The sequence below is a fragment of the Trichoplusia ni genome, chromosome 16, assembly GCF_003590095.1.
Source record: "Trichoplusia ni isolate ovarian cell line Hi5 chromosome 16, tn1, whole genome shotgun sequence".
NCBI classification, from domain to species: domain Eukaryota; kingdom Metazoa; phylum Arthropoda; class Insecta; order Lepidoptera; family Noctuidae; genus Trichoplusia; species Trichoplusia ni.
In genome coordinates this window covers 3399977-3422418 of record NC_039493.1, presented here as the reverse complement: position 1 = coordinate 3422418, position 22442 = coordinate 3399977, and the positions used below count along the sequence as shown (strand labels likewise).

The window sequence follows — 22442 nt, the reverse complement described above, 5'->3', positions numbered from 1 at the left end:
TGTTATAATACGTTTGTTTACTGTCACACAAATATTCCTATTTATGTATGTTTATATCGAAATAGAAACACCACCACCACCGGCGCCAGGTATATAAAAATATCTTACATTAATACATTTGTATTTGGTATTAAATGAACATTCGCTTTTTCTTTAAATTAAACTTAAACTTACGGTCGAGATGTGAGAAATATACTAGTTAACAAAGGTTCATTTTATTCAAATTAATTAACAATATATTTATATAATAGCACCACAATCACAGCCACCACCACCACCGGCACCAGGTACATATTTAACGCATATTTGTATCATTAAATGAAACACGTACATTTCTATACCAATCACCGTTGAATTTTAAAGTTTACGTATTCTCAGATTACATTCATGGTATTAATTGTTACAGTTTTAAATTATTCTGCATTAATTAATGATATAATTTTATTTATCTCAGCACCGCAACCTCCACCGCCTGTGCCAGGTACACATTTAATTATCTTTATACGTGATATTAAATGAAAAATTCATAATGAAATTCATCTATTCGACAATCATTATTTGAAATATTCAAAGATTGAAATTCTTGATTTTTTTATGAAGTTAAGTATAGTTTTTTTTAATGTTTTTTTATTTAGCACCGGAACAACTGCCACCGGCGCCAGGTAGAAACAAAATCATTTTTTTATTAATTCCTTTGCTAATATCATTAATCAACAAACATTAAACTTAAAATGAATTAAAACGATATTAGGGGATCGCCAATATACTCGTACTACACTAATGACCAATGCTCGTTTCTATCTTTGTGTATTTGCCCTATACGGGGATATTATAGCATATTTCTAAGGTATAGAAACATTAAAATAATATTTTTTATTGATATAGAAATACCACCTCCACCGACTACACCGGCACCAGGTATAATTGGCATACAAGTTAAAATTGTGATTTACAAATTTTCTAGAAACAAACATTTTAATTATAAATTAAGATTTTATCATTGGAGATTTTTTTATGTCAATTTCAATGATTTTATTTATCCAAGCTACAATTGACTGATAAAAAAACAATTATTTTTATCAATCTAATAATTAACATTTTTTATTTTTTTTTATTTTAGAACTACCTCCTCCACCACCCCCTGCCCCAGGTATACATTTAAAAAATGCATTTATAATTGCAATTAAATGAAAACGTAATATTATTAATTGATGCAAAATAATAAATAATAAATATTATTTTTATTGCTATAGAAATTGTATCCCAACAACCATCACCGCCACCGGCACCAGGTATTAGATCGAAAAATCCTTTTTTTTATTTTAATTTTCATTTATAAGTGTAATTAAATGAAATACTAATTTCAATGTTATATTAACAGAGCCCGAACCTGCTCCAGGTAACTGTTTTTTTTCACGACACAGTAAACAATCCTTAATTTATCTGAATGTATGAAATTGACAGACGAATTAGAATGTTACTTAGGAGACGTTTCAAAATGCCTTGAAACTGCAGAACAACGCTGTTTCGTTGCAATTTCGTTATTTTTAGTGGTAAAGTAGGTGTTCTCTAGGTAACGGGAGTCATGTTTGTTTTCTTTCTCAGCACCATTGCCAGGGCCGCTGCCTGCGCCGCTGCCACAGCCGCACTTCCCGCCACTGCCTCCTCTACCGGAGCCCGTGTACCCTCAGCCCGAGCCGCAGCCCAAGCCTATTTCACCACCACCGCCCCCGGCACCACCAGCGCCACATCCTCAGCCGCCAGTACCAGAGGTGATACCGTATTGTAAGTATTTCATTCTACCCTATAGTAGTGCACTTAGAAATTTCAGCGTGATTTACTGATCATGGAATTTTCAGGTCCACCGCCAATGGTTATACCTGGACCGCCACGTCCTTACCCCGTACCGGTGCCCATACCAGGAAAGCACATCTTTGTGCCCGTCCCAGTGCCTGTGCCAGTTCCTGCCGAGAAGATCTACATCCGCGGTCCATCTGTACCAGTACCAGTGCCAGTTGAAAAGAAGATACCGGTCCCATACCCAGTAGACAGGTATGATCTAATAGACGGTGTCGGGAATTCTGTGTTGTACTAGATAGGCTACAGTCTAAGAAGCCATTATTATTCAGGCCATACCCAGTCGCGGAGAAGGTGCCCGGCTCGGATGGAGTAGTGCCGTACGCTGTAAACCACTACATCACAGTGCCCGGCAAGGACAGAATTGTGCCAGTCCCAGTGCCAGTTCAAGTACCAGGCGGTAAGAATCGAAATAAATAAATATATTAAGTAGGTATTTAATAGTACATAAGCTCTAATTTTTTTTAACTATTTTCAGAAACTAAATACTACCCTGTACCTGTCATCCTATATGTTGGTAAGAAATCAATCAACATATTATTTATTTCAAAGTAAAAAAAATCAAGACTATATATTTACACTTATATTTATGTAATATTTTTAGCTCCCGAATGCAGAAACCATCAACCATTGGTACCATTCCGGTCACCGGGAGAACCTTGCCAAGTACACGTTTGCAAGGTCAAATACAACTACGTATACATTGAATCTCACCCGGACTCAACATGCTTAAGTAAGTTTTTTTTTTATTTTTTTTATAAACTCTTTTTAAACTACAAAGAGTTGTTGAGTACTATGTGATTTTAAATGTAATGAAACTAAAAATCATATCTATAATCACTTGTTTTAGCTGCTCCTGACCACGGATCTCCAAGTGCAAGTTGGAGCGCAGCAAGTGCTTCATCCAGTTCCGGTCCTACTGGCGTTGGACACAGTGAATCTAATGCAGCAGCTATTGCCAACAGTGGTAGCTCGTATCCCTCGTATACACCCGGAAACTACGCACCTTACAACTACGCAGGACTATACCCCACTGGCTCCAGTTCCATAGCTGAATCGTCAGCAAATGCAGGTAGCAGCTATAACGGCCTTTACCCAGGAGGATTTGATTGGGCTAACATTAATTCTCCATCAAACTCAGCCGGAAATGCCAATCCAGGACCGAATTCCGGGATCAGTCCATTACTAAATTATGGAGGAGACTACTCGAGCACCAACGCTGAGGCCTATGCAAATTCAGCTGGAAACGCAGCCGCGAATTCAGCTGCCAATTCAGGTTATGGTCCCCTGATAGGCTATGGAGATTATCCTAGTGTCAATGACTCACCAAACACAGCGGTTAACTATGCAAGCTATAGCTCCAACACTGGACCTCAGACCAATGGCGGTAGCTATACTTATGGCAGTTATGCAGATGCAAACTCAGCAGCAAATACTGGCAATTATGGTGGTTACAGCAATAACGGAGAAGCCAATGCAGCTGCCCAAGCAGCAACAAATTCTAACTCCGGTTATGGCGCATATAGTCTTACAGAAGCACTAGCAGGAGCAAACGCTGCTAATGGTCATAACGGATATTCCGATGCTAACGCTGCCGCTAACGCAGCCTCTGGATATAGTGGGTACAGTAGTTACAATGACGCCAATACTGCTGGACAGTCTGCAGGCAACTCAGGTGCCGGATATGCTGGATATGGCACTTATAGTGACGCCAACGCTGCTGCTCAAGCTTTAATCGGTTCTGGCTATGGAGGTACTAATTCAGCTGCACAGCCTACAGTAAACTCAGGTACCGGATATACTGGATATGGCACTTATAGTGACGCCAACGCTGCTGCTCAAGCTTTAATCGGTTCTGGCTATGGAGGTACTAATTCAGTTGCACAGCCTACAGGAAACTCAGGTACCGGATATACTGGATATGGCACTTATAGTGACGCCAACGCTGCTGCTCAAGCTTTAATCGGTTCTGGTTATGGTGGAACTACTTCCGCTGGCCAGCCTGCAGTCAATTCGGGTTATGCTGGGTATGGCAACTACGGCGATGCCAATGCTGGATATGGAACCTACAGTGATGCCAATGCTGCTGCTCAAGCATTGATCAATTCTGGCTATAGCGGAACTAATTCAGTAGGTCAGTCTGCAAGCAACTCGGGTGCCGGATATGCTGGATATGGCGGGTATAGTGACGCCAATGCTGCTGCTCAAGCTTTGATCAGTTCTGGTTATGGAGTAACTAATTCAGTCGGTCAGCCTACAGGCAACTCGGGAGCTGGTTACGCTGGATATGGCGGGTATAGTGACGCCAATGCTGCAGCTCAAGCTTTGATAAGTTCGTATGGTGGAGCTACTTCTACTGGACAGTCTGCGGGCAGCTCGGGTACCGGTTATACTGGATATGGTAGTTACGGAGATGCTAGTGCTGACGCTCAAGCGGGTGTTAATGCAGCTTCCAGTTACGGTAACTATGCCGCATATGGTGATGCTAACGCTGCTGCCCAAGTGGCCCCTAATGCTCAATCTGTCTCAAATAGTCCTTCAAACTACGGCAGTTACGGTAGCTACAGTGATGCAAATGCTGCTATTCAAGCCACTGCTAACTCAGTCTCGAGTTATGGCAGCTATGGCGGATATGCTGATGCTAATGCTGCTGCACAATCAGCCGCCATCAACGCTGCACCAAGTTATGCAGGCTATAGTGACACCAATGCCGCGGCTCTAGCAGCTGCCAATTCGGCTTCTGGCTACACAGGATATGGAGGCAGTTATGGCGATGCGAATGCCGCTACTCAGGCTGCCAGTAATGCTGCTTCTAATTACGGTAGTTATACTGGATATAGCGATAACAATGCGGCTTCTCAAGCTGATGCTAATTCTGCTGGGAACTATGGTGGATATGGCAACTATGGAGAATCGAATGTTTTAGCTGCTGCAAACTCCGCTTCAAACTATGGAAGTTACGGAGGATATAGTGACTCAAACGCAGCTGCAGCAGCCGGTAATGGAGCCAGCAGTTATGGAGACTCTAGCGCAGCAGGCGTCTCAGCAGCTTCACAAGCCGGTAGCTCTGGAGGCTATGGTTACAGCGGATACGATGCTAATGCAGAAGCCGCCGCCGGAGCCGCCGCTGGTTCCTCAGGTTACGGTAGTTATGGAAGTAATGAAGCTAGTGCATTAGCAGCCGCCGCAGCTGGTACTGGAGGCTATGGGGGTTCGTTAGCTAGTTCCGAAAGTTATGGAAACTACGGAGCCCATGAAACTAATGCAGCAGTAGCAGCAGCTGCCGCCGCCGCCGCTGGTTCTGGAAGTTATGGAGGTTCCACGGCTGGTTCCGGAAGTTATGGAGGCTATGGCGCTCAAGATTCTAATGCAGCAGCAGCAGCTGCCGCCGCAGCGGCTGGTTCCGGAAGTTACGGAGGTTCCACGGCTGGTTCCGGAAGTTATGGAGGCTATGGCGCTCAAGATGCTAACGCAGCAGCAGCAGCTGCCGCCGCAGCCGCTGGTTCCGGAAATTATGGAGGGTCCACGGCTGGTTCCGGAAGTTATGGAGGCTATGGCGCTCAAGATGCTAACGCAGCAGCAGCAGCTGCCGCCGCAGCCACTAGTTCCGGAAGTTACGGAGGTTCCACGGCTGGTTCCGGAAGTTATGGAGGCTATGGCGCTCAAGATGCTAACGCAGCAGCAGCAGCAGCCGCCGCAGCCGCTGGTTCCGGAAGTTACGGAGGTTCCACGGCTGGTTCCGGAAGTTATGGAGGCTATGGCGCTCAAGATGCTAACGCAGCAGCAGCAGCTGCCGCCGCAGCCGCTGGATCCGGAAGTTATGGAGGTTCCTCGGCTGGTTCCGGAAGTTATGGAGGCTATGGCGCTCAAGATTCTAATGCAGCATCAGCAGCTGCCGCCGCCGCCGCTGGATCCGGAAGTTATGGAGGCTATGGCGCCCAAGGCGCTAATGCAGCAGCAGCAGCCGCTGCCGCTGCAGCTGGTGCCGGAAGTTATGGAGGTTCCTCAGCTGGAGCCGGAAGTTATGGAGGCTATGGAGCCCAAGGCGCTAATGCAGCAGCAGCAGCCGCTGCTGCTGCAGCTGGTGCCGGAAGTTATGGAGGTTCTACGGCTGGCTCCGGAAATTATGGAGGCTATGGAGCATATAACGCTAATGCAGCAGCAGCAGCTGCCGCCGCAGCAGCAGCAGGTTCCGGAGGGTACGGAGGCTACGGAGGACATGACGCAAGTGCAGCAGCTGCTGCCGCAGCAGCAGCAGGTTCCGGAGGCTTCAGGGGTTACGGAGGACATGATGCAAGTGCAGCAGTCGCCGCAGCTACAGCAAATAGTGCAAGTAGTTATGGCGGCTTTGGAGCATCAAAGGCTCTTGCATTAGCTCATGCTGGTTTTGGTATCCGAAGTGGAGATGTAGATACGGAATCAGAATCCAGAACAAGCTCAACAGACGAGTCATCCGAAGAAGCGCCACTTACCAGTTCGCTGGAGTCGAGGAAGAAGCGTAACATTGAGAAATCCAAGCTCAGTCTCAGAATGAGAGCTTGATCAAGTCTACCAAGAGCCTTGATACGAGTACGTATTCATTTCAATCCTTTTCTTTTAAACCTGACAAAAAAAACCGTGTTCAAAATATACCTCTTATTTATTTTGCATATAATATTAGCAAGTGTTGTAATATACACGACAGTATTATTACGTATTATGACTCACAACGAACAGCAGTTTGTGTTTTATTTACTAATTCGTACGATGTTTTTGTTACAGATCGGAACCTATGTAAATGATCTCTCTACAAACATGGCAAAGAATATGGACTTGATTACGTTTAGGTTAAAATGAAGCATCTAGAAAATGACGAGCAAATGATATCATATTATTATGTATTAATGTATCTATAATAAAGCATTTAGTGGGAACAATCATAAAACTTTTATTTTGAAACCACAGTGGAAAAATCCGAATCTTGTTTTACCGTTCTTAGGGCTTATTTCGATTTGATTTGTCAAACCATACTGGATCCACAACATTACTGTATAGGGTGAATTTCAACAGGTCCAAAAAAATCTTCATTTCCGTGGATTTTTTATTCTTCAACTTTAGAACAATTAAAAATAGTGTTTTCTCAAGTTTTCGATCAGATATGCAGTTTTGCTTAATATCTAGCAGATAGCTTAAAAAACTAACGAGATATACAAGATTGAAAATTCCGTGCCACGGCGATGAAACATGCATGCACGGCAATGAAACAGGCGTCCATGGCAATGAAATGTTATTATAGTGTACAAGAATATGTAAATGATAAAGTTAATCATTGAAACAAAAATAAATACTATTAATTTATACGCAATAATAATAGAATATAATGTGTAAAAATCCAGTCACACATGATATTATTTTTATAATATAACTATAATTAGATACATTCCTGTCTAGTGGCGAAACAAACATAAGTCACGGAAATGAAACACGTGGCCACGGCAATGAAAGGAAACTGTTTTACAAGGCACGGCGATGACATTTTTTTCATTCCCGTGTATTTTTTTTCATTGCCATAGCAAATTTTGTCCACGGAAACCACGGAAATGAGAGCACGGCGATGAAAATCAAGGGATATAATTCAATTTACTAAAAAACTGGTAATAATTCACAGTAATGAACACTTTACAAATAAGCTAAATATAAATGGCATTGTATTGAATGCTCAATCGAGATTAAAAACTTATTGAAATAGAAGTTAGACCTATCCACGGCGATGAAAGAAAAAATGTCCAGTACCAAAAAAATTGAATACTTTTAATTATAGCTCGAAAACGCAGGCACGTACACACGTCGTTCCTTGTCTAGCCTTTCGACGTTACTTATATGCAACGTTTAACGCAAAACGGGAGCGACGCAAAACGTTAGAATATGCAATATTCTCAAATATGTTTAGGACATGGCGATGAAAGGTAGTTCTGGGACAAATGGTTTTTTATTAACCATACGTTGTATTGTGTAAATATTTGAATAAATGTATTCCGAGTCAATACTCTAACTATTCACGAACCAAATAAAACTAAGTTTTAATATAAATAACGATACATTTTTGATCAATGATGACTTTAATACATCAAGGTGAGTCGTGGACAAACACGGCGATGAAAGATTATGTGGTTTAACTTTTTTTTTTGGAAAACCTATTAATTATATTAATAAAATATTTAGTGCTACAGATAGATTTTTATGTCATCTACCTAAAAAAAAATGTTAGAACATTATAACAATGCTTTTTAGTACCGATTTCATCGATGCCACGCAATTTTTGGGTCCGGGAAATTCACCCTATAATTAAACGATAAAGCGATCTCACTCATACTTATCGGGATTGCCTGACTATCTCCAGACACAAACGGAGTCCTTAAGGTTAAGGTCATCATGATCATTTATATGAATCTTTCTCACGATAAACTCTAAAAATATATTAAGTAAGAAGTTGTAAAGTAAAAACCATTGTTTTTTTGAATTAGATAAACAAGAAATAGCTATTCTGTAAACATAAGATATGAGTCTTGTTAGAATATCTATACTAATATATAAAGCTGAAGAATTTGTTTGTTTGTTTGAACGCGCTAATCTCAGGAACTACTGGTCCAAATTGAAAAATTATTTTTGTGTTGAATAGACCATTCATCGAGGAAGGCTTTAAGCTGAAACCAAACCATCACCCTGCGACTAATAGGAGCTAAGATACAATGGAAAATGTGAAAAAAAACGGGCAGGTATACCTAAATTATAACTTACTAGCTGTTGCCCGCGACTTCGTCCACGTGATCGATTGTATCTTCGCTCCTATTAGTCGCAGCGTGATGTTATATAGCCTATAGCCTTCCTTGATAAATGGTCTATACAACACAAAAATAATTTTTCAATTCGAACCAGTAGTTCCTGAGATTAGCGCGTTCAAACAAACAAACAAACAAACAAACAAACTCTTCAGCTTTATATATTAGTATAGATATCTTCTACCCACGGGGACGAAGTCGCGGGCAACAGCTAGTAAATAAATATAAATGCGGACAACATCACAGACATTGTTCTGAACCCAAAGTAAATTGCTAAAGCACTTGTGTTATGGAATTCAGATACAATGAAGGTACCACAAACACCCAGACCCGAGACAATGTAGAAATGTGAATTCTTACATTGACCCGACCGGGGATCGAACCCGGGACCTCAGACCTAGCGACCACCTTGAAACCGGTGCGTACGCCACTCGACCACGGAGATCGACGGAGAATGCATATGAGTTTCATAGTTAGTGGGGGACTACACCTAAGTATTTAGTATGCCATAAATCATTAGTATAATGTCAACTTGACGTGTATGACTATAAATTACTCTAAACCAGAACAAATTCATGAAGTAATTACCTCATAAATCAAATAATACATATCAAAACGTTGTATGGTTCTCATGGCAATCACAGCGTTCTTATAAATACGACTGAACAGTTTCCTGGTCCATTTTTATTGGGCTTAATGTTAAGGGTACCAGAAATATTGTAAGTTAGGGGTAAAGTGTATTTAGCCAGGATGCAGGGAGGGGTGGTTGGAGGCATTTGCCTCCTATCCTTCCTGTTATCTATAGGCCGAACTGAGGAATTGGCAGGTGTTAAAGATCCAGAAGTTCCACAAAACATACAAGATTTAAGGCGGAGAGAAGATTCGAAGGATTTAAGTGAATTAGATTCGTCAGACGATCTCAGAAATGGTAAAGAATTTAGAATCTTTATTCTACTAGTAGTTCAGCTCACCGTGGTACCTTATTCAAAAAAGTAATCTTTCATCAACCCCCAAAAGGCGTATTGTTCAAAATATTATTGCAGACAGGGATTTATTTTCAGAAATAGGTTTAGCTGTAACGGAGACAATTTCTCAAGAAAATGAAGGGCGTTCAGGCGCAATGGCACAGAGCAGTGCTTTTAGTTTCGGGGGTAAGCATGCTCCTCTTGAATGTACTGTAATACGTTGTTGATTAGATATGCCTTTATCAGAATGTTATCGTTTGCAGGTTCATCTGTCAGTAACGCAGTGGCTCTTTCAAACGGTGGTGCATCATCTTCTTCGTCGTCAGTTTATTCTGACAGCTTTGGCAGTTCTTCTCAATCCAAAGCTACTGCTGTAGCGGGATTCTCCTCTCAAGCACCACCATTAGGCCTTTTTAACGCTGATTTTGGGCCTTATAAATCTTTATCGTCTAATTTTGCTCAAGCCAATGCTCAATCGTTTAGTAATAGCGGGAATTCTTATGGTCAGGGACTAAAACCCTATCCTTTTTCTCAATCCTATCCATACGATTCTGAATCAAGTTCAGCCCAAGCCCAATCAGATATTGGTTACTTTCCAACCGTGCCTATTGTTTCGCCCGATAATAAAGGATACAGTGCTAATCAACCTTCTGCTATGGCAAATAGGGAGTCCTATCAAACGATTGGCTCAATTGAAACAAAAGTTCGATCAGACGATCGATTGTATAGATCGGACCCAGTTTTTTTGTCCAATGTAAGTCCCTATGGCCAAGAAAAAAGTTTCACGCAAGGTCAACCTTACATTGATAATGGATTATATAGATCTGCGCCTTTAGCATCATCAGTTTCAAATCCTTATGGCAAGGGATTAAGCGCCGCCAAGCCCCAAGCTCTAGCCGATAGTGAACCTTCTCAATCTGTTGCAGAGCCGAATTTGTCACCTTATAGAGAAGGACCAAATTTTGATGATCTCTATCAACCAGAGTTTCTACCGTCATCTGTATCAAACCCCAATGGTCAAGACAAGAGACTTGTACAGACGCCCGACAGTGAGTCACAAATATTGATTGAGCCCCTTTCTGTACAATCTAAGTTAAGAAACCCAGATTCTTTATCTTATCCATTTAATGAGGCATCAAGTATTTCCCAAGGACTAAAGCCAACGGACATTGAATCATCTAGACCAACATATTATTACGACACTAAAATGAGACCATATGATCCTATACTCAAATCAAACGGATTTAGCTCTCAAAATGAAATATACCAGGCAGTACCGATACCAAACCCACCGTACGACTCATTTATGGTCCCATACATTGGACCCAATTCAGCGAATCCGCCACCTGAGAAAGGCTTACGAGAACGGTTTTCTGTGCCTGATAAGCCCAACTCGTATACAGCTCCAGAACCTTATAGCCAAGGATCAAATCCCGTCATCTCGTACGGTAACGGACTAAATTCCGAATGGGACAATGTGCCATATCAGGCTGTACCATTCCCAGATCCATATGACTCGTTTATGGTTCCATATAAAGAAAATAATCCAATTTTACCAGATTCTAATTTGAAACCATATGACTCGGTGCTGAAACAACCCAATCTAGGATGGAACTCAGCATCTGGTTTCCCACCAGTCCCACGCGGGCCGAAGTTAAATGCGGGCTCCGCAAAAGTCCAAAATGCATTTAAACCTATTTCAAAACAGGGTAAAAACTCTGTAATACGGCAGTCACGTATCCCTTTAAATATTCGGTCCAGATCCGAAGTTGACAGCGCTTCCAATGAACTTAATTTTACATCATCTGATTATGAATCTTCTGATTCATCTAATCTGGTCAGATCAGGACCCGAATCGGCTCAAGACGATGCTGCATCTGATGAAAATAGAAAGTTCGAAGGATCAAATGCAGATCGAAATGCATACGCATTATACCAATATCCTCCCAACGATCCATATCCTCAGTTATATCCTTCAGGAGCGGACGCCGTTTATGGAGATCTTAAGATTCAAGGAGCGAGTGACGCCGTTTATCCAATAATTAAGAAACCTAACCCATACGCGAATGATTACCCTGCTGAACTGATTGCTTATCAACCAACTGATTATAGCCAACCGGATAAACAGTTAACGTCCTCTTTATTTACTGGTGAGTTCCACTTAAACTCTTATACACTATACTATTTGAAATAAAACTATTTGAAAATTTTCGAATTCAGCTTAACGAAATGTCAAATTAAACATGAACCCTGATAAACGTATTGCTATTAATGATGTCATAATAAAAGTTTCCATTTGTATATGAAAACATTACCCATTTCAGGCGGACAAAGTTCGCCGATCGCATTCGAAGGTAATAAATTCATTTATAGTAATTAATAACGACATCTGGGTGCACTATAAAAGTGTATAATCAATACGAATTGTTTCAGATGCCAAATCTAGAGTAATTTCACCGGATGAGTTCATATTTCTTAACAAAATGCCTGGTAAGTACAAATTTGTGTTCGTACCAAAATACAACATGTGCATTTCTATCTTCTACCAGATCAAAAAAAAACCTCTATAATTTTAATTTTCAGGAGGCGATAACTTCATCAAGTGCACAAAAGAAAATGAATTCCATAGTTTTTGGTCTTTAGGTCTAGATTGCCTTGTATGCATTTGCCTCAACGAATACGGCATTCTAGCACCGGTGTGTGCCAGTTGTTCCGGGTGTCGCACACCAGCTCCAAAGTCCCCAAATGTTATGCCTCGACTACCGGAGCCGATTACTGTTAGACCTGCAAGTCCTCCACCCGGAAGCCAGGAGCCATTGCAACCAACTTCTGAAGAGCCAATTCCTTTCCCTCCACCTCCTGAAGGTATTGAACCGAAGCCATCCCCATTCTCTCCACCTTACCCAGAGCCTGTAGAACCGAAGCCATCTCCCTTCTCTCCACCCTATCCAGAGCCTGTAGAACCGAAGCCTTCGCCATTTTCTCCACCATACCCTGAACCCATTGGAGCCCCAGTGCCGCTCCCTGATCCTACCCCAGAAACTTTGCCAACGGTATCGCCGCCTCCGTCCGTAGGTAAGTACTATTATAATAACGACCTGAAAGAATCTAATAGTTTGCTGCTAGTAAGCTATTACATTCTTTGAACTGTGATTATTTTATGATTGGCCTTACTTTGGAATAATTTCAGCTGATACCGTGTTATACGAAACAATAAAGCGTGTTATTCAAAGTAAGTTATGGAGCTTAGCGCTTTGATTTGATATGAAGCTTATACTTTGCAATTTATGTGAGGTATCTCATAGGATTTCAATCAAGATCTAGAAATATTATTTCTCTAAGAAAGATTAACGATCCTTGTGAGATTGCTGTCTTAGTCTGTCGTTTTGATTAATAACTCTGAGCCGAGAAAACATTAGGGTTTCAACTGAAACTACCATTTTGTTGAGTATGTTGTTGACGGTAATGACTAGAGCTCTGATGTTAATAATATTTCAAGTTCTTTAATTACTGCAAAAGTAAAATTCTTGTAAGAATTATTTTATTTAATAACAACACGAACTTTAAAGCATTCTCGTTCCAAGTAATTTCAAACCAAATATTGTTTATAATTGACAATTAATTAACTTGTTTTAGGTTCATGTGCCCCTCTACCAAGCGGACAACCGTTCACAAATCCTCTACACCCTTGCCAAATATGCGTCTGTCAAGAGCCAAACCAGACAGGAAAGAATGACGTTCAGATTCAGTGTAAAGACAACCCTCAGTGCAGTAAGTAAAATTGAAAATTCTTTGCACTAAATGTTTGACTTATTTAACAATTGATTTCGCTGAAGATTGGAAAGCCTAAAGTTAACAATTCATTTTTCAGTTGCTCCTGCAGATGTTACTACTTTACGTAAGTAATTTCTTGATTTTAGTGTTTCAAAATATAGTTACGATGCTTATCTGTGATCATTATTAACGTGCTTCTGATATTTCAGCTCCGATACCAGATGTCAGTGTGCCAATACCACGTAAGTAACGCTTTGCATGAAAAAATACCAGTGTCAAAGAGACAAAGAATTTACAGCTTTTATAAATTTCATGTTGGATGTGAACCTCGAAGGCACAGCTGATGCATTATGTGACATAGTATTATGTTCACAAAGAATGTCACTAGTTGAGTATCCCAAAAACCTTCATGAGTACTCCACTGAAGCGAAAAATAAATAATTGGTTAATCGACTGAATGCACACTTGGGCCATTCGGGATAAAACGCATTCCGGCAAAATTCATGCTGAGTCAAGAACGTTAAAGAAAGATATTGAATGTAATAAAAGTCAATGGTGATAACGAGACTTGTACTATATTTTTCAGTGCCTATTTGTGAGAAGTTCCCTGAACACGTGTTATTCCCTCATCCCACTGAGACCTGCAAACTATGCAAGTGTGCGAGACATATGACAGACACCGGAGAAGCTGAACAGCATATAACATGTTATCCACACCCGGATTGCAGTCAGTATCCTATTACTACGAATTGCAATTGAAGAAAAAACTACCAAAAACTTCATGATAACTGAAATTTTATATTTTTGCAGTACCGAAATTGGAGCCAGTGACGGAACCACCGGATAATACGCTGCCCCCACTTCCGTTCCCAGTTGAGCCCTTTGAGTTGAAACCTTTCCCACCATTAGTGCCTATTCCCATTGAACCTCTGAGAGAACCGATAGAAGCGGTGCCTCTACCTGAGATCGTAACTGTGGAACCTTGTAAGTAGCCTGAAAATGTGATTCTTCGATGTCTTCATCTTAAACTTAATTAGTAGAATATTTATGATTATTCAAGTTCTTATTTTTCTCAGTACCGTGGCCTCCAGTAACCTCTACAGCTATAGTTTCTACATCAGTCACAACGCCGCCACTGACCCCGAGACCTGGACCTCTCCCCGGACCTTCTCCACGTGAGTTTCGTTCTAGTCTTGAAGCATCAAGAACACAGAACACTATCAAACAATTTATCGACTAAATACATAATTAACTCTATTTTGGTATAACAACCATTTTGTAAACGATAGCAGGAAAAAATGCCATCAAATTGCAATAAAAACGTTACAATGTACTCCGATATCAAATTGTAAGGAAATAAATTTTAATTAAACGTGCACTTATATCTAACACACCCATTTCATTTAAATCATTTTCATATTTATACCAAATCTGTCCCACACGTTGTTCATCATTTATATCATCACTTGTTATGTATCACCATTTTGAGACTTTCCTCAGATGAATCCTGCCGGCCCTACCCCCCGAACCAGACGTTCCAGCATCCCTGGGACGAGTGCCAAATCTGCCAGTGCACTGAATCAACCGCCGTCGGACTGATCAATGTCGAGGTCAACTGCTACACTAAGCCGTCCTGCTGTTAGTATACTTACAACCGCGAAGATATCATCAAGTAAAAGTTAGCTAATTTACTAACACTAATATATGTTTCAGGTATAGAACCTCCGGATGCATTGAACGCAGGCACGTATTTTTGTAATTGATTTATTAAGGTTATTCTAAAACTATTTCGAAATAATGTCATGGAATTAAATGTTTTATTTCAGCTGGAACAGGTATTAATACTTAACAGGTAAGCATTTTGATAGTGCTGCTTTATTTTGAATGTTTCATCATTTTAAAATTCTAATTTCAACCATTTCATTTCAGATTAAATTAACCAGTAGAAGATCCCACCCGCCGTGGGCAGTTGAAAAGTTTGCGAATGTGTGATAACTGTCGATTTTATGCCATCGTTTGCGAACGCTCGTTTGCACCCCTACGTGAGTGGAGGGTGGTCAACAGGGGAGACAGTGGGTGATATAAAAAACCCGTATGAACTGGAACATTAAAAGCAAACAAATAAAGTAAAAATTTACGACCGGCTGCGACACGCCGTCAAAATTGCATATACAGGTGACGTAAAAAAAGATTGAGTTGGACTCGCGCGGTTTGAGGGGATTGTAATACTCGGACTTATGTAAAGAGTATTGACGAACTAGGCTCTAAGGTATTATTTGCGTTTGAGTAGAGACACTACACAAAAGAAAATTTGTATCCATTAAATAAGGAATAATTTATCTTACTCCCAAATTATACTCTTGTCCTAAAACACATTTTACCGTCAGAAAAACGAAGCTCGTTCACGTTCACCAAAAATTAGGCAAAACGTCGCCTACCCTAGTAGCAGTGGATAGAAGATAACAGAACAAACAATGGTACATAAATCAATCGTCCTCCGAGATAGCGGTCCCTAATTAGTGGGAGAGCATTGAGGAAAACCAATACGGGGAATCGTTTTGGAAACGCAATAAGGGTGAGGCCAGAACGGGTGGTGATCGGCAATCGAGCAAACTGACGCGATATAGATTGCCCCTCAAGTGTATTGACACCTCGATGCCCATTTACCGAAGCCACTCACCCCTGAACGTGATAGCGTGAGGGTAATTGTGTTTTTCATTGAGGTGCCAGTTCTGTTATCACAGTTTTATACGTACACGTAAAATCGTTTTATTGTTGATGATTTTTGGGACTGTTGATGAAATTTTTAATCCCATTTCAATTTTATTTTACTTTCGCGTGGCGTTGCTTGGGGAAATGTGATTCTGCTCAAACATAATTAGATTTTTTGCGATTTGTTACCAGACATTGTAAATTTTGCACATCACAAAATTAACGCCTTTTGAATTACAATGTTGAATCACTTAATAAGGTACAATTATTATTATTTTTTATCTTTTTATAGGTAACCCCAAACCGTACATATCACTTAACCCAAGCGACGATAACCAAATCATTCCTATAGGCTCCTCGGCTAGTGCTGCATCGAGCAGTACTTTTAGACCACTGGCAGTCTACCCACCGAGACCGGCCATATATCCTGGAAGTAGCCAACCCGCTGATGGCCTGGGACCAGCCTATCCTGCAGCTTTTTCAAGGATAAAACCAGAAGAAGCATACAGCAACCAACCGTCTGCCTATCCGTATCAACAGAGTTATGTTCCGGGATACGCAAAGCCACAGTACGCTGACTATCCAGCCAGACTGCCGGTGCCAAATAGTCCAGGATATAGCCAAAGCAATTATGGCTATCCTGGGAACTACCCGTACAGTCAAGGAGACACTTATCCTGCGCCTCAGAGTAATTACCAATCGTATGACCCGAGGTACCCGGCACTGCCAGCGCCTAATGTTTACCCCGCGGTGTACTCGAGACCTAACTACGATATACCTTCCATGTATCCGTCGGGGTCAATCATAGACGGTTATCCACAAGCCCAGGGATCAGCGCAAGGAGGAAGTAAGATACCAACATCAAATCAGGTTTAATAAATTACATACAATCAAAATGTTTGGAACAAGTGAATTAATAGATGATATTATTTTATAGATGGCCTGACCGCAGCACAGGCGTACGCACGGGATCAATTGCTCAGATCAAAACCTGGTAATACTTACAAAAATATGTCATCATACTACTCGTATTCCTGGAAGCCTCATATTTCTTGGATTTATTTTAAAATCTACTTGGAAATGTCATACATTTTAGTCTTGACCCTACAAAATATTAAATTCCCGATACATATAATTATTTCCTCCAAATCGGTAGAGGCCCACAGATGTTTACGAAGGAAGCCCAAAACTTTAGTATAATTTTTAACAAGCGCACGCCAGTAATCCGGTGGAACCTTCAACTTTTTGGACATAAATTAAAAATATATTAGGAGAGCAGATGGCGGGGCGGCCGCCATGCAAATGATATTTAATCAAACTTTGAACCATCACTAGTTATTGAATTTCTCTTGTACTTGGTTCAAACTTTCTTTGAAGACTAGTTTATTTGAGATAGGTAAATCTGACACATAAAAAAGTTCAAATGTGTGTTTTTTTTTTCAGATTTATCAGAAGACGTCGAGGACACTTAGAATGAAGACTTAGTTTTTAGAAATATATGTAAGTAAAGATCATGTAGAAAGCAAACAGCCTGTACTAGCCATAAGCGTATGCAACGATAGTCACTGCATGAAATTTACATAAATTCTTGGAGACTCAAGATTATTTTACCATGTTACATTAAATTCGGTTCAGCGGTTACACGTTAAAGCGTATCAAATATACTGAAAGATTAGGTTTTTAAACATTCACATTTATAATTATTAACATGAAATAACCGACCTTTTGGAGCAGATTATACATAACTCTCTTTTGACACTCGAGCCTGCCCCAAATACAACAACAGCTGTCCAACGCAATTAAAGTCAAACAAATAACGCCAAGAATTTAGAATTTCATTCATGCATATAAATCAACAGGAAAACAGTACAAAATGAAAATAAATCAGGTTAAAACCCCGTTCTCATTAGAAAATGAAATTGTTTATTTCGGAATCACGGATCACAGAAATGTATTGAGTTTAACGATCGCTATTACCGCTTACGGGAGCACTGAAATAATATTATAACGACCATTTCGTGTTCCTTATGGTATAAGTAGAAATGTAGTTACTAGAAACTATTTACTATGTTTAACTATGTATGTATATACTTAAAAAATAGGAATGCTTTTGTAGACAGAGGTAAAGTTAGGAATAGACAATTGAATAGAAGCCGTTAATTGTTGTAAAGGGGTGCTACAAGCAAAGACACAGTTGAACATTGAAAAGCATAAAAAGTAAAGAATTTGGATAATTTATATGCAAAGAGAAATGAAAAAGAAAAAAGAGCATTGCTAAACGGAGAAAGAGTACATACCTATATTATGAGAAATTGAAAAAGAAGTTTTTAATGAGCCTTGTCTTTGATGTTTTTTCAGGATTATAGATATTTAAGAAAACCAACGACTTGGCTTCGTACCGGTAATGAGTAGTTATAATACGTGTGCCCAGCAAGAGATGCTAAATATGTTTATATTAAAAGAAATGCATCATAAAACGTGTTTTATTTCCCCCTTATCACATCAAATGACTGCAGTTGCGATATATTATGGTTATAGGATAATTTACTCGATAAAAACCTTCTTGGTAAAATATTAAGCAACTTAAATGCTATTTTATAGTATTGTGAACGTAACATTCTTTTGCAACCGGGTATAAAGCGAGGAGTTATCAATAAAACATAGCATTGTTCGCAATCGTAATATTAAGAAAACTTGAAATGTATAAATGAACTATGAAACGATGTTATTGTGGATCCTATTGCTGTTACGTATAAAGGGTAAGATATAAACGATAAGTAATAGTAATGCCAGTCTGTGTATGCCCCACTGCTGGGCACAGGCCTTTTTTAGTAAAGGGAAGATTTAGCATTGATCAATACACTACGAGTAGGCAATTCCAATGTTTGGAATCCAAGTTTCCTCTCGGTTTTTTGTCACCGTTTGCTAGTGGTATCTGTGAATATTAAAAGTATTATATTAGATATAAATTTGATATCGTTATATAATGTCTACTTCGCCTGAGTTGGGATCAAACCTGCAACCTGCAAGACCAACACAACAACACAAAACATCAGACGCCGTTGTTGTAAAATACGTCACGGGTCAGGTCGAAAAAGAAACTATCATAGGGTTTTTTTTTTAAGTGCTTACCCTAAAAATGGATGACTAAACAATAACCATTCATATTCTACAGAAATGCCTAGGTTTGCTTGTACAGGTATCATACGAGCACTTAATGCTATGTGCATTTTGATCATCCATTCTTGTTCCTAATGAATTTTGTATGAATTCCTATGCGGGAGCGCAAAATGAATCTATGATACCGTTTTAAATAATATTAATATGATTATGGATGAATCTCTTAACATAACAATGCGGACGATGTGGAACAATAAAATTAATGAAGAAACACAAATAGGATTAATAAATGAACTATGACGATAGAATGGTCTAACATACTATTGCAAATATTTGCTTTAAAGATCAAACCGGAATTTTTTAATTAAATATTATACAGTTTCAGTTGTATTTAGAGTAGATAATTATAGACACGTGTCTGAAACATTTGTCCTGGGTGGGAATCGAACCTATGACCTCTGGTGTAGTCATGGATTGGATTGTGGGCCACTAACCGCTAAACTCTATCTAATCGCCGTGTGAATATGTACTTATCATATGATAACGGTAAGGACAAATTCACATTTTAAAGAAGGGCTGGCAATACGAGTGAAGTCTAATAGTGGACAACAAGCTGATATTATTATGGTGCTATTTTAAAAAATCTTTCTTCACGCTTATTTATCGGGATCGTTCGACAAGTTTTGGACCTAACCGGTTATCATCGCGATTGGGTCACGAGTTTAATGACGTTAATATTCCCATAATAAGGACCAGGAAAAAATCAGGATTAAGTCGCTGTATCAATTATGTACGATATGATTAATACAGTAATCATCAAATTTAACTTCAAAAATTGCCACCTAGCAACTATTCTGCATAACTTTGATTGTTTTAATATAATCGTTTGTGCCTAGGGATAGTATGTCCGGAGCGCATGGTGACCCCGTACCACCTGGTCCATGTGGACGACATGGAGGTGGCCCAGTTCGACGACGCGCACCACCGTGGCCCCAACTGGTACGACTACTCCATGCGGTCCAAGGAGGACGCCAGCACCCTCGAGACTGACGAGAGCTCATCACTGTGAGAATTATTTTATTACATACGTTCTCGAAAACAAACCGGTCAAGCGTAGTCGTAATGAAATGGCAGTAAAGGCCAAAAAAATGATCTGTCTCCAAAAGGCAAATTGGTGACCGCAAAACCCAATCCTTAATCTGTTTTTTTTTACCATTTAATAGTGGCGACAGAAATACATCACCTTTACAATATGAACAATTTTTTTTATGACGTTTCATGAGATACAGTCTGGTGACCAACGAAAGGAAAGACGAATATTCCATCCGCTGTGAAGAGTGAATAAAGCCATAACTATAAAAACGCTTACTCGAACGTGTAACGCTGCATTTACAAAACACAAATTTGTTGGGAATCCATAAAGGAACGGTTCTGCTTATTTAGCCAAAGGAAATTTTCTAGTTCAGCGAAAAGACCCCGTCCTTATTTATGAGATAATTTATTTACGTGCGGTGTGTGATAAATCAGGGAAACGACGCCATTTTACATGGTCAGCCCTTCTACAGAACCTTTTGCAATAACTGGACATTCTTAGGGCTTTGTTTAATTTACTTTCATTGTTGAAAAATACCTGTTTTCTTTGGATGATAAGAAAACGTTAATGCTATATATGTTTGATTTATTTTAGAGTATTTTCGTCGTATGACAAGTCGGAAGCAGAAGCTGACAAAACATCACTGTCATCTGAAGATACCACTGAGTCGAAACTGGCGTAAGTAACTAGTTCTTATACATACTTTCTTTCAACAACTATGAAGTATGGCCGTGCTGTTACAAGAAATATGTGGTCATTATTATGATGGTTTTCATTTACTTGCTCATCTGTGTACTGTTGCGTTAGCCTTTATTATGGACATGCGTGCTGGTTCATGGCACATACTTCCTCACATTGACTCGTGCAAAGAACAGTCCGGGAAAGACTAAGCCCAACTCATTATAAGATATCACTGATTTTCCAAGCAAATTAAACTACAAACACTTCTGGGTTTCGAACACCAATCAAATTTCAACGCTATCTCTTAAGTGATACAATTCTAACTTGTTTAGCACTAAGATGTACCGGGCATGCACGCCGTGTCCCAAAGACATGCTTAAGAAACACAGCAACATTGGTATCAAGTGGATCTGCGCGGCTTATCAGCGAGCTCGGAGGTCCTTCAAAAGCGACTGCATGATGCGGTACAGGAACTGCCAGGATGGGACCAGTGAGTGTCACCATGATCATACATACTTTTAATCACTTTCTCTTGAGAGTAAGGTATTTTAATTGTTTTTATATTTTAGTTATTGTACTTATATTTTCTTGGCGAAGTAACGGCAATTGGTCTAAGGCGGTGGCAGAATGGTGGAAAAGATAAGGCAAAAGAAGCGTCGGTCGTCCGGGAGCAAGACGGGGCGATGACATAGTAAAGGTCTCGGGTCGAGTCTGGAAGGCCTATGCCCAGCAGTAGGAGGACAAAGGCTGTGGATGATGATGATGATTGTATTTAGGAATATTTTTCAAGGAAACATGACAGGCCAACGGGCAGTTTAACTCTGACACGAGATTACGCATCAACAGTCTGACATGAAGATAGATTTTCAGCATTGCGATTCAGTATTTTGGGAGAAAACTTTTCTCCACTACTGACTATATTAATACTAAAGTACTTTTCATGAATTGAAAAGTCAAAAGCGCCATTTTAAATAGTTGTATCGTTTTCTTTCTGCAGTGTTTGTTAAGCTTCACGAACGAAAGTGCAAGAATGACTCGTATCACGGCAAGCATTGGTTCTACGAATATCAAGTTTAAATTATAAAAAAATAAAGAACATTACCATACATATTTAATGGTGTTTAATTTGAAAAACGAATTAATAGACAAGCCGGTTAAGAGGATTTATACTTTTTTTGTTTGGTGAATTGAAATTTTGAAGGCAGTGTACCAGATGTATCGAAAATAATTTGAAACAAATAGCAGTGAAAATTGAACGTAACTAATATGTTACAAGTGGTAACCAGCTCTTGTTTTAATCAAGTTATTAGGACAATGCAGAGCAAGCTGCTACTGTTTTCATCTAAAGACTATTAAGGAGTCCTACCACCGGGAGCGGGACAGCGCAATACACGGCGAAGAGTGCAATGGCATCTCTCTTCC

The 22442-nt window shown here is 39.8% G+C and overlaps 4 protein-coding genes across 14 annotated transcripts in view; 3 read left to right on the top strand and 1 right to left on the bottom strand.

The window, feature by feature from the left end:
- LOC113501806 (dystrophin-like) overlaps positions 1-22442 on the bottom strand; it is a 357412-nt gene that overhangs the window by 193280 nt on the left and 141690 nt on the right. The window lies entirely within an intron of this gene.
- LOC113501805 (spidroin-1-like) lies at positions 1119-6884 on the top strand. 2 transcript variants are annotated; one of them, XM_026883064.1, is made up of 9 exons: positions 1119-1150; positions 1254-1292; positions 1382-1399; positions 1606-2052; positions 2130-2257; positions 2336-2374; positions 2462-2590; positions 2708-6426; positions 6619-6884. In XM_026883064.1, the coding sequence occupies exons 4-8, from the start codon at positions 1847-1849 to the stop codon at positions 6397-6399; spliced, it is 4194 nt and encodes a 1397-aa protein (XP_026738865.1). In that variant the 5' UTR covers positions 1119-1150; positions 1254-1292; positions 1382-1399; positions 1606-1846; the 3' UTR covers positions 6400-6426; positions 6619-6884. The 2 variants fall into 2 exon arrangements, with proteins under 2 accessions (XP_026738865.1, XP_026738866.1); XM_026883065.1 differs by lacking the exon at positions 1119-1150 and having other exon boundaries at positions 1254-1785; positions 1860-2052.
- LOC113501807 (proline-rich extensin-like protein EPR1) lies at positions 9067-19021 on the top strand. 8 transcript variants are annotated; one of them, XM_026883072.1, is made up of 20 exons: positions 9081-9603; positions 9737-9826; positions 9904-10689; positions 11620-11790; positions 11965-11994; positions 12074-12130; positions 12224-12715; positions 13277-13411; positions 13512-13538; positions 13624-13656; positions 14001-14141; positions 14225-14398; positions 14491-14589; positions 14915-15052; positions 15128-15157; positions 15241-15249; positions 16419-16973; positions 17064-17120; positions 17570-17626; positions 18485-19021. In XM_026883072.1, exons 1-19 carry the CDS (start codon positions 9426-9428, stop codon positions 17596-17598), a joined length of 3231 nt encoding a protein of 1076 aa, XP_026738873.1. In that variant the 5' UTR covers positions 9081-9425; the 3' UTR covers positions 17599-17626; positions 18485-19021. The 8 variants fall into 8 exon arrangements, 6 of the variants coding, with proteins under 6 accessions (XP_026738874.1, XP_026738872.1, XP_026738871.1 ...); XR_003401317.1 differs by lacking the exons at positions 17064-17120; positions 17570-17626; positions 18485-19021 and adding an exon at positions 15344-15589 and having other exon boundaries at positions 9067-9603; positions 15241-15266; positions 16479-16536; XR_003401318.1 differs by lacking the exons at positions 17064-17120; positions 17570-17626; positions 18485-19021 and adding an exon at positions 15344-15589 and having other exon boundaries at positions 9067-9603; positions 15241-15266; positions 16419-16475.
- On the top strand, positions 19116-22124 carry LOC113501811. Its single transcript, XM_026883079.1, has 4 exons — positions 19116-20311; positions 20934-21017; positions 21353-21510; positions 22018-22124. Exons 1-4 carry the CDS (start codon positions 20163-20165, stop codon positions 22095-22097), a joined length of 471 nt encoding a protein of 156 aa, XP_026738880.1. The 5' UTR covers positions 19116-20162; the 3' UTR covers positions 22098-22124.